The sequence below is a fragment of the Schistocerca gregaria genome, chromosome 6 (genome assembly GCF_023897955.1).
Source record: "Schistocerca gregaria isolate iqSchGreg1 chromosome 6, iqSchGreg1.2, whole genome shotgun sequence".
Lineage (NCBI taxonomy): Eukaryota > Metazoa > Arthropoda > Insecta > Orthoptera > Acrididae > Schistocerca > Schistocerca gregaria.
In genome coordinates this window covers 53,747,589-53,759,999 of record NC_064925.1, presented here as the reverse complement: position 1 = coordinate 53,759,999, position 12,411 = coordinate 53,747,589, and the positions used below count along the sequence as shown (strand labels likewise).

Below are 12,411 nucleotides of genomic sequence, written 5' to 3'. Positions count from 1 at the left end.
GGATAGAGTAGCATGGAGAGCTGCATCAAACCAGTGTCAGGACTGAAGACAGCAACAAAAGTTATTTTGTAGATAGCCTAGTATGGAACCACCAGGACTGCCTGCCTAACACTTTTTGCAGAATGACATTTCTCATTCCACGAGAGACACGTCCTCTTCTAAGGTGTTTAGATGCCTTGATGGCTCTATGGATGGTTATACATTCTAGTTAGTTCTGAAAATTGCACGTTTTGCTGGTCAAATACAGTCTGTTGGCTGTAAGGAGTCCAGTTTGCCTATAAAAGATCCATTTTGGTTTTTTGCTTTCAGATATTCCTCTTTTTTGGCAGAACAGCTGGTCTGAGTAATCATCTCTGCTGTGCAAGTCTTTAAATATTTCCAATCAAACTGTTTTTGTGGTGGTTGGTGAGCATAAAGCAAAGTCATTGGCTGAAAACAAGGAATGATGTTTAGCTGAATTTGTGTCTTCCCTGTGATCAAAAGAAATATGTCGTTCAGGGTAGCAGGCAGCTTCAACTACCTGATTCTTGGGGGCATGTTTTACAAGAGCCTCATAGCTCACTGTGTTCACAGGGATCTCCTCAAAGGATAAATGGTTGTTGGGGCTTTGGTCCACAAGCTCACTGTCAATGGTATCATTTGGCAAGGAGTATGGTAAGCATATTTGTATGTATAATGAGAGAGGACAGTAGCAGAATCAGTTTGAAGTGCTGTAATTTTGTGGATAAGCCATCTGTACTAGCTCTCACCGAGAGTGGCAGGCTGCACCATTCACCCTGTCTGCACCAGGATGACCTTCCCAGTGAGGTTTGTAGCCCCCTTGTGTACATACATGGGTAGGTTTACACTGAGTCATTTAGAGACACATTGAAGTTCTTAGTGAAGGTATAGCTGCTCTGCATGTTCTGAAGTCATTTATATTCACATGTATGGGGAAGAAACTTAACAGATTTCTGTTCCACTCCCCCTCCCTTCTCCATTCCTCAACCTTGAGTGGGAAAGAAGCTCGAAGCAAGGTACGTTCAGTCATCATTGCTTCAACATCAAGTACAGAATCATCAACATGGAATGTCGTGCATAGCAAAGGATGTGTGTGTCTTTCTTTCTATCGCATTTGCATATTTTTCTCACTTTTTCTTGGGAGAAATGACAAATTGGATGCCACTAAGAATGTTCATGGTACATCAAGTACCAGCTGTCACAAACTTGTCCTTTTTGTTATCTCAGTACAGCACAAACAGACTAATTGTTTCTATTATATTGACAGTTTTTTCACAGCTGGCCCAGTCTCCTTAAAGTACTAAGAACGCCATCCTCCTCCATAACAGGAGCTCAATAATGCTCATATCCATAATATATATAGAAGCTAAAGCACCATTCAGAGCCTCATAAAGTTCTGTAAGTAATGAACATTCATCAAGAGAAACTGTTCGCCTGTTTGGGGATAGAATATCTTGATACAGGTGTTTCCTCTCATTAAAAAGGTCTTGGCCACTTCCTACAGATCTTTATGAATATGAAAAACATGCTCGAAAGTTCTACTTTCTTTTGAAAACAGTTAAAATTTTGGACAAACATTTTTGTTGTTGTTGCTAGTCATGACTTTCACTTTCAACTTAATACATTCTTTCAGAATGTAGCTCCTGTTAATGTTCACTTTTTTAAATAGAAGTTGGCCCTTTGTCACGATCTGCACAGTTAACCAAGCTTCATATTTGTAACATACAAAATTCTAGCATCACACATGACTGTTGTTCCAGTAACAAAAGAAATTTAAGTTACAAAGGACTGATGATACTGATGTGGAATGATCTAGGAGGCGCACACGACTTTTTTTTTACGCGTCAAGTTCCGTAGGGCCTAATTGAGGAGCAAATCTCCAAGGTCATGGAGCACGTCAGTACATGAAATTACAACACAAAAATAATAACAGATAAAAATAAATGTTATTGACCTAAAAAAAGTAAGTCCATAAATTTAAGTAAACACAATCAACAATACAATAAGAATAAGCTTAATTTTTCAAGGAACTCCTGAACAGAATAGAAGGAGTGACCCATGAGGAAACACTTCCATTTCAATTTGAAAGTGCATGGATTACTGCTAAGATTTTTGAATTTGAGTGGTAGCTTATTAAAAATGGATGCAGTAGTATACTGCACACCTTTTTTCACAAGAGGTGAGGAAGTCCGATCCAAATGCAGGTTTTATTTCTGTTGAGTATTAACTGAGTGAAAGCTGCTTATTCTTGGGAATAAGCTAATACTGTTAACAAGAAATGACAGTAAGGTATTTGGTTCGTGAAGTCACACAACTTACTGCCCAAACTGCCCGTTTCTGAGTCAAAAATATCCTTTTAGAGTGGGAAGAGCTTCCCCAAAATATACCGTATGACATAATCAAATAAAAATAAGCAATGTAGACTAATTTTCGTGTTGAACGATCACTCAGTTCTGATACTGTTCAAATAGTAAAAATGGCAGTATTCACAAAGTCTTTGAACAAGATCCTGAATGTGGGCTTTCCACGACAGCTTACTATCTATCTGAACACCTAGAAATGTTAACTGTTCAGTTTCACCTTTCTTTGAAATTAAAACATCAGGGTTTTGTTGAATTGTGTGTTAGAAACTGTAAAAACTGGGTCTTACTGTGATTTAGTATTAGTTTATTTTCTACAAGCCATGAACTTATGTCATGCACTGCACTATTTGAAACTGAGCCCATGTTGCACACAACATCCTTCAGTACCAAGCTAGTGTCATCAGCAAACAGAAATATTTTACAGTTACCCATAATACTAGAGGGCATATCATTTATATAAATAACGAAGAGGAGTGGCCCCAAGATTCACTCCCCCCTCCCCTCTCACTTGATGACAGTACCGCACTCAGACTTCACATCTCAACCATTATCAACATTGTTAATAATGACCTTTAGCTGCCTGTTGCTAAAGTAAGAGGTGAACCAATTGTGAGCCACCCCCCCTACTCCGTAATGGTCCAACTTCTGGAGCAATGTTTTGTGAACAACACAATCAAATGCCTTAGTTAAATCAAAAAATATGCCAAGCATTCAAAATGCTTGGTTTTGCCCATCCAGTACCTCACAGAGAAAAGAGAATATAGCATTTTCAGTTGTTAAACGACTTCTACAGCCGAACTGTACATTTGATAGGAAATTGTGTGATATAAAATTTGCAAGTATCCTTACACAACAGCCTTTCTAATAACTGTTGCAAACACTGATGGCATAGAAATAGGTCGAAAATTATCTACATAATCCCTTTCTCCCTTTTTATAAATCGGCTTTACTATAGAGTACTTTAATCGCTCAGCAAACTGACCATTCCTAAAGGAAAAAATTACAAACATAGCTAAATACAGGGCTAACATGTGCAGCGAGGTACTTTAATATTCTGCTAAACACTGTCATAACAATGGGAGCCCTTAGTCTTCAGTGATTTAATTATTGACTCCATCTCCCTCTTGTCTGTATTACAGAGGAGTATTTCAGACATCACTCTTGGAAAGGCATTTACCAAGAAAGTTATATGATTCCCTGGAGAAATTAAATTTTTATTTAATTCACCAGCAATGCTCAGAAAATGATTGTTAAATACTGTACATATATCTGATGTATCAGTAAAATAAATATTTTTACTGAAAACTGACTTTATATCATCAACCCTGTGTTGCTGACCAGACATTTCCTTCCCAACTGACCATATGGTTCTCATTTTATCTTGTCAATTAGCTGTTCTATTTGCATACCACATACTCCTTGCCTTCCTAATAACATTTTTACGCACCTTACAATATTGTTTGTCATGGGCTACTGTAGATTGATTATGACTACTTCTGACATTTTGATATAATTCCCGCTTTTTTCTACAAGATATTCATATCCCACTAGTCAGCCACCCAGGCTGCCTATTACTACTAGTAACCTGTTTATAACGTTCTAATGGAAAGCAAATCTCCAAGAGCATGAGAAATGTGTTAAGGAAAGCACTTTATTTATCATTTATGTTATCAGCACTATAAACATCGTGCCACTATTGCTCCTTGACAAGGTTTACAAAACTCTATTGCTGTTGGATTAACTTTCCTACATAGTTTGTAATTAAATATGACATTGGTTTGAGTACAAAAGCCTTTTAGTGTTGAAATTGGTGCATCATGGTCTGAAAGGCCATTCATGCTTTTACTAACAGAATGCCCATCTAGTAATGAAGAATAAATAAAAATATTGTCTATGGCTGTGTTAGTGTTCCCCTGCACGCTGGTTGGAAAAAAACACAGTCTGCATCAGATCATATGAATTTCGGAGATCTACCAACATCCATAATTGAAGTCACCACATATAACTAATTCCTGGTACTTCCTACAAAGTGAATCAAGAACCCTCTCTACCTTTAGCAGAAATGCTCTGAAGTCAGAGTTAGGGGACCTATAAACAACAACAATTAGAAGTTTAGTTTTACTAAATCCAGCTGCCATAGATCATAACATGCATTACCTATAATGAATTTACAAGGTAGAGGAAAGAGGTGGAGGAAGAAGACAGAAGAGGAAAGAGGAACAGGAGGAGACAATTTTTTTTTTTTTTTTTTTTTTTTTTTTTAACAACTGCACACACGGACTGTGACTTGCCTTTTCCTTGACTTCCTGAAAGGTGAGGCGGTGGCCCTGGTGCACAGAGACGATGGCTTCACGGTCTCCCCAAAGCTGTGCACTCTTGTCCACCAGTTGACCTACTGTCAGGTTGACAAGAGGAATCTCGCTGGCCTCATGCCAGTAGCTCAGCTTCGGGCCCTTGCTGCCACTACTGTACCTGCAAGGGAACAGGAACGCTTCATTTCACACTTGAGGTGGCTCATATCTTATTGTCACTAACAGCAGAGAAGAAAATTTTCTTTCACACTCATGAAATTGACCCCACAACTCCACACACTTCTCACGTCCATATTATTCAACCCAAAGTTAACTCTAAAATACTTTTATTCAGAATCACTATTAAATTGAGGGATTCCAGCCTCCACCAGTATGCTGGTCACCAGACTTGACCTAAAAGCTCCTGTCGCTAGTCGAACACCTGCAGTGGTGCACAGGGTCAAGTAAATGCAAAGCTGAGGGCACTGCTGAACCATAAATAACACTCCCATAGCCAAATTGGGATTGGACAAGGGCTCTGTAGAGGCGCAGCAGTGTAGAGCAATCTGCACCCCAATTGGAGTTGCACAGCCAACGGAGGGCATTGAAGTGCAGTCAGCACTTCTGCTTAAGCTGACAGAAATGAGGAACCCAAGTCAACTGAGCATCGAAAACCAGTCCTAAGAATCGATATGTCTCCACTACAGTGAACGGATCATCACGAACATAATGTTCTGTGTCCAAATGAACGGTATGATGCCAACAGAAGTGCATGACACACGACTTTGTGGCTGAAAACAAATCTGTGGGCTAGAGCCCATGACTGCACCTAGTGGATGGCTCCCTGTAGGCCACGCTTACCAACACCACTACTGGAGCAGCAGTACAAATTTCAGAAGTCATCTGCATACAGAGAAGGTGAGACGGAGGGCCTGAAAGCTGCTGCTGGACCATTAATGACCACTAAAAGTAGAGAGACACTCAATACAGAGTCCTGTGGGACTCCATTCTCCTGGATATGGGTGGAACTATGGGAGGCACCACCTTGGACATGGAAAATATGGAGCGATAGGAAGCTTTGGATAAAAATCAGGAGTGGGCACCGGAGACCCCACTCATACAATGTGGCAAGGATATGTCGCCGCCAGGTCATGTCGTATGCTTTACGTAAGTCAAAAAAGATGGAAATCAGGTATTGCCATCTGCAAAAGAATGTTCGGATGGCAGACTAGGGGGACAAGATTATCAGTGGTAGAGCGACCCTGGTGGAAGCTGCCCTGACATGGAGACAGTAGGCCATGTGACTCCAGGACCCAACCCAACCGCTGACATACCATACGTTCCAGCAGCTTACAAAGAACGTTAGAGAGGCTGATGGGCCGATAGCTATCCACATCAAGCGGGTTTTTACCGAGTTTGAGCACCGGTATGACGGTGCTCTCCTGCCATTACGATGGAAAGATGCCATGGCACCAGATCCGGTTGAAGATGACGAGAAGATGTTGCTTTTAGTCAGATGAGAGATGTTTAATTATCTGGCTGTGGATCCGATCAGGTCCAGGAGATGTGTTGGGACAATGTGTGAGGGCATTGATGAGCTCCCATTCTGTAAATTGGGCATTATAGGAGGCACTGTGGCATGTAGTGAATGAGAGGATGTTCCCTTGCAGTTGCTATTTCAGAGTGCGACAGGTTGGGGGTAATTCTCTGACACTGAGGCTCGAGCGAAGTGCTCAGACAAGTGCTTGACAATCGTGTTTGAGTCATTAGATAACACGCCATTTAGGGTAACACCAGGAACGCCTGTTGGGGTCTGGTACCTGAAAAGCTGTTTGATCTTTGCCCAGACGTGGGAAGGTGACGTACGGCACCCAATGATTGAGATGTATCTCTCCCAACACTTCTGCTTCCATCGTTTGGTAAGATGGCTAACACAGGCACGGAGCCATTTAAAGGCTATGAGGTGTTCCAGGGAAGGGTGCTGCTTATGTCGCTGTAGAACTTGCTAACATTCTTTAATTGCTTCAGCAACATACAGTGACGACCAAGGGACTGCATTACGCCTCAGGCACCCTAAAGAGCAAGAGATCGCATTCCTGCTGCAGAAACAATTGTTGTAGTCACCTGTTCAAACATCACATCAATGTTACCGTGTGGGGGAGATTCATTGGTGACATCAGCAGTGAAAGTTTGCCAGTCCACCTTGTTTAAAGCCCATCTGGGTAGGCATCCGTGGGCCTGACACTGCGGCAGTGACAGGAAGATGGGAAAGTGGTCACTACCACATAGGTCATCATGTGCTCTCCAGTGGATAGATAGGAGGAGTCCTGGGCAGCAGATTGATAAATCAATGGACGAATTACTACCATGAGCCACACTGAAGTGCGCAGCGCCTCCAATATTTAAGAGGCAGAGGTCAAACTGAGACAGTAAATTTTTGACATCTGCCTCAGCCAGTAAGCACAGTGCCACCCAACAAGAGGCTATAGGCGTTTAAATCTCTTAGAAGCAGGAAGGTTTAATGAGTTGATCAATCAGTGCAGCTAATACATTCAGAGGTACTACACCATCTGGAGAAAGATATACATTGCAGACGGTTATTTCAAGTGTGGTCCTTATTCTGACAGAGGGGTTTGAAGTGGCACAGTGTCACTACAGACTGAGTTTAGGACAAAAATGCAGACTCCATCTGACACATCATTATAGTTGCTACAGTTCCTGTAATATCCCTTACAGCTACAGAGAACAGGGGTCCGCATTGCCAGGGAACAGGTTTCCTGGAGGGCAACACAGATAGCAGGTGTAAAGCTGAACAGTTGCCATAGCTCAGCCAGGCTGAAGAAAAAACCGCTGCAATTCCCTTGGAAGATGACGTCATCATGAGACTGGGAGGCATGGAACATTCAATGAAATAGTTTACTCCCAGAGTCACCTGCTGCCACCGACTTATTGCCTGAGCAGTCTATATCCGGTGAGATCTAGGTCCTCAGTGGATGCCTGAATCTCCACCTCATCTGTAGACGCAGAGCTTGTAGGTAGCAGTGGTGTGGGAGCCACCACAATTCCCTTGGTCTTAGGGACTTTCCTTTTGGATTTCTCTCACTGCTGCTTGGGTTTCCCTGGCTGGGAGGACATCACTGGCTCAGTCTCCGGGACTGAGGATGAGTGTGAAGCCCTACGACCAGCTGCTTTTGGGCTCTTCAGCCACTGAGGGGTGTCATTTTTCCCACTAGCAGAAACCTGTGAAGGGAGTGACCCAATGGTCCCCTTCCTAGCAAGAGAAGCTGAAGACGACTTATACTTCTCGGGCTTAGAAGTGGGGACAGACGTTCCCGGTGGTTGGGGGGTTGTTGCTCACAAAGTAGGTGGTGCTGCAGCAACAGGGAGGGAAATGGCCCCCACCATCAAGGGAGCAGGAATACTCTTCCAGCTCCAAGAGGTGATTGGGTTTGGTGGAGCTGATGATGCCATAACTGTTGTAGCGGCAGCATAAGATGATATCATACACACAGGATGCAGGCATTCTCATTTTCTCATAGCCTCAGTGTAGGTCAGTCGGTCCACGGTCTTTTACTCAATGATTTTCCTTCCTCTCTGTAGAATATTGCAGTCTGGCAAGCAAGGTGAATGGTGCTCTCTGCAGATGACACAAATGGGAGGCGGAGCACATGGAATATTGGGATGTGATGGGCATCCACAATCTCGAGATGATAGACACAGGAAGATATACAGCCAAACTTCAGCACTTAAAGCGCCACATTGGGGCTTTACATCACAATGGTAGATCATCACGTTGACTTTCTCGGTCAATATATCACCCTCTAAGGCCAAGATGAAGGGACCATTGGCTACCTGATTATCCCTCTGATTCCGGTGGACACACCGGACAAAATGTACACCTCACTGCTCTAAACTGGTGCACAGCTCATCATCAGACTTCAAAAGAAGATCTCTGTGAAATATGGTACCTTGGACCATATTTAAGCTCTTATGGGGCATGATGGTTACAGAAACATCCCCCAGCTTGTCCCAAGTGAGTAACGTCCGTGACTGGGCAGAGGATGCTGTTTTGATCAAGACTGACCCAGATCTTATTTTGGAAAAGCCCTCCACCTCCCCAAACTTGTCCTCTAAATGTTCAACAAAAAGCTGAGGCTTTGTTGTCATGAAAGATTCCCCATCAGCTCTTGAATGTACAAGGTACCGGGGTGAATATGATTCGCTGCCATCCTTAGCCTGACGTTCCTCCCATGGTGTGGCCAGAGAGGGGAACGATTTGGGGTTGTATGTCTGTGGATTGAATTGAGCTCATGAACACTTAGAGACTGCTGGTGTTTCACCACCAGCAAGTGATGATGGACTATGTTTCATTGCGTGTCATCTGCCCTGATGCCACCCACTCCTACCAGGTGCCCTCCCACAGACGCAGCAAAGGCCACCTGGCAGGATTGCTATTGCCAGCAGTACTGATGCCCCTGAGGGGTGGGCATCTACCCCTTGGCATATGAGGGGAGTTAATGATGCAGGCATCAGCAGATCCTGTGTGGTCATGGGGGGTACAACCAACAGGGTACATGGTGGCCCCATCACAATGGTCTGGCTACCATGCTGGATATCAGGTGCAAAGATGTCCATGGCCATCGTCGACACAGAAAGTGACACTGCATAGTGCTTGGTGGAAAACACACCCAGGAAGGTGTCCTCGCCTGAGAGATGGAGAAAGGGTGGGACTGCAATGTGACGATGAGAAAGTGGTCTAAAGATCTGAATGCATGATAGACACAATGCACCATGTAAGGCGCCATTCACCAATTGGCTCACTCTTTGGTAAAATTTTAAAGAATGGAGGTTAAACCCTACAGGGGACCGTCACAGAAGACCGAAGCGTTTAAGTCTCCTTTTAGTCGCCTCTTATGACAGGTAGGAATACCACAGGCCTATTCTAATCCTCGGACCAGCAGGGGGAGGTGTACTGAGATAACAAAATGGACTAGTTTGTGACAGCAGGTACCTGATGTACCATGGAGATCAGTCCACAGCAGGACCATTGCCTCCTGCAGTGGCACCACCACCACCACCACCACCACCACCACCACCACCACCACCACCACCACCACCACCTTTGAAGGGGATTATGGTCCCAACCTCGTCAGGTATTTGAAATACTTTTTTCTGGCCAAAGGTCGGATACTTGTACATTTTACGAAGTGTGTGTTAAAAGTAATGTCACTGATTTTATCTCCAAACTTTTTTTTTTTTTCAAACAATGATATTGTCTCCTTCAAAGTAGTTCCCTTCAGCAGCTATACATTGGCGGAGTCACTGTTCCAATTCTTGGAAGCAGTGCTGAAAGGCTTGAGATGGTGGGGCCTTTGCCATTTTGTCTCAGGATCATATTCATCAATTTATTATTCATCACCTGTGATCACACAATTGAACCACTCATGGTCACTGGCAATCCTCTGAAGATTGTCAATGCACACCTTTCTTCGATTGTCCTTCTGCTCAATTGTGAGGTTTTGCGGCATCATTTTAGCCAAACCTTTTGCTTGTGCCAATCTTCGGTCAATTTTGATGTGTAGTGAAAGCGTTTAACCAGTGACCCATCATCCTCGTTGTTAAACTTTGATATGAGCACACATATGTTTGACATTTTTATAAGTTCTTGAAATTTAAAGTCTCCTTGAGTGAGGTTCATCATCAACATGTTCTCTGCCTTCCAAAAACGATTTGTGCCAGCGAAAAACTTCTGTTCTTGGTAAGGAATGTTCCCATAGGCCTGTTTCAAATTCTTAGAGGTCACACTCGTGGATTACCCAAGTTTAACACAAAACTTTATGGTATAATGTCGCTCTAAATTCCACAGTTACATTTCCTTAATAATAAAAAAAACAGTTTCACTGATGGCACTCTCAGAAATCATGTGATGGCTGTATGGAGCTGAAACTCAAGACTTAGCATCTGGAAGGAATGAACACACTACTCTACACAAGTAGAAAAACACAGCATTGGAAGATCACACACATCTATGGCAACCCACCTGTCATGTGTTCCTCCTGGATCATTCCACATTAGTATCACCAGCTCTCTGTAACTTTAAATTCTTTGGATGCTGGAACAGAACTGTCGTGTGATGCTAGAATTTTGTATGTTACAAATATGAAGCTTTAAGACCATGACAAACGGTCAACCTCTTATGGAAAAAAAAGAGGACGTCAACAGGAGCTACATTCTGAAAGGAAGTTTGCAGTCAAAGTCACAACTAACAACGAAAAAACATGTTTGTCCAAAATGTGTAACTGTTTTCAAAATAAAATAAAGGACTTTTGAGTGTGTGTTTCATATTTGCAAAGATCTGCAGGAAGTGGCCAAGACCTTTTTAATGAGAGGAAACACCTGTATCAAGATATTCTACCCCCAAACAGGTGAACAGTTTCTCTTGATTAATGTTCATTACTCACAGAAATGCATGGGGCTCTGATTGGTGCTTTAGCTTCTATAGATATTATGGATATGAGCATTGTTGAGCTCCTGTTATGGACAAGGATGGTGTTCTTAGTACTTTAAGGAGACTGGGCCAGTTGTGAAAAAACTGTTGATATAATAGAAACAATTAGTCTGTTTTTGCTGTACTGAGATAACAAAAAGGACAAGTTTGTGACAGCTGGTACTTGATGTACCATGAACATCAGCCCACAGCAGGAACATTGCCTCCTGGAGGGGTACCACCACCACCACCACCACCACCACCACCACCACCACGAGGTATGCATCCTTAAGTAACTGTGCACAAGCCAAAGTTGTTGACTGCAAGTTGCACGTCAATCCGTGTCTCGCTAGGGCATTTTTGCAGAATGTTTGACATACCTTCATGTTGTTTTGTCTTGATTGACAAGTTTGTAATGTACTCTTATTTCCACTGCTTCTTTGATGACCAAATCCCAAAATCTATAGGTACAACACAGCAACACTGTCTGCTCAGAAACAAACATGTCCTACACTGATGCTGTGTTCTGCCGTTGCAGACTAGTCTGTTTGGCCACAGTAACAACTGATGCTGTAGCTGCCATAGCCCTTAGCCCTAGCTGCTCTTTGACTACAATATCAATTGTAACCATTCAAATGGTTTGTATGTTGTGTTTCTCCATTGTCCAGTCTATCTTGGCTGTTGGCTGCCCTATGTGTGGAAGGTGCTTTGTTTCTTCTTCTTCTTCTTCTTCTTCTTCTTCTTCTTGCTTGGCTGGAGAGTCCCTCTTATTTGTTTCCTCATGAAAGGTTTTTCACACCTGCTGCAACTCAGTAGGCAAACTTTCCTGTCATATACTTCTTATGTTCTGTATATCACAGTCGCGAGGATAGATTTTCATTGCATTGGATGGAGGGTAGCTATTGCCGTTTAGGTACAGTTTTGTGAATATGGAACATCCTAATATGCAATCAGGGTCTTTCATTATTAAAAAGTCCAGGAATTGTAGACATCCATTTTCGTACCACTCCATGGTGGACCTGATGATGCTGTGGATCTTTCTGCTTACCAAGAGTGATACGTTACAGATTTCAGATTATGTAAGCAGTCAACATGAAAACTTTTATCTCCTGTACTAACAGTCTCGAATATGAATGGAGAAACTTTTAGAGAATTGCACAGTACACTTCAAACAATTACATGCTTAGCGCAATTGTACAGGATAGATAAGATACTGATTTGTAAATCACGTTAAAAAGTTGCTACGAAAGCAAATAGGTTCACTGTGACT

General features: G+C 42.7%; 1 protein-coding gene across 2 annotated transcripts in view; it reads right to left on the bottom strand.

The window, feature by feature from the left end:
- Nucleotides 1–12,411, bottom strand: part of LOC126278951 (medium-chain acyl-CoA ligase ACSF2, mitochondrial-like) — a 216,190-nt gene that overhangs the window by 64,082 nt on the left and 139,697 nt on the right. For both annotated transcript variants that reach the window (XM_049979228.1, XM_049979229.1), the window contains exon 2: nt 4,655–4,835. In XM_049979228.1, the coding sequence (XP_049835185.1) occupies nt 4,655–4,835 (181 nt within the window). The remainder of the gene's footprint in view (nt 1–4,654; nt 4,836–12,411) is intronic.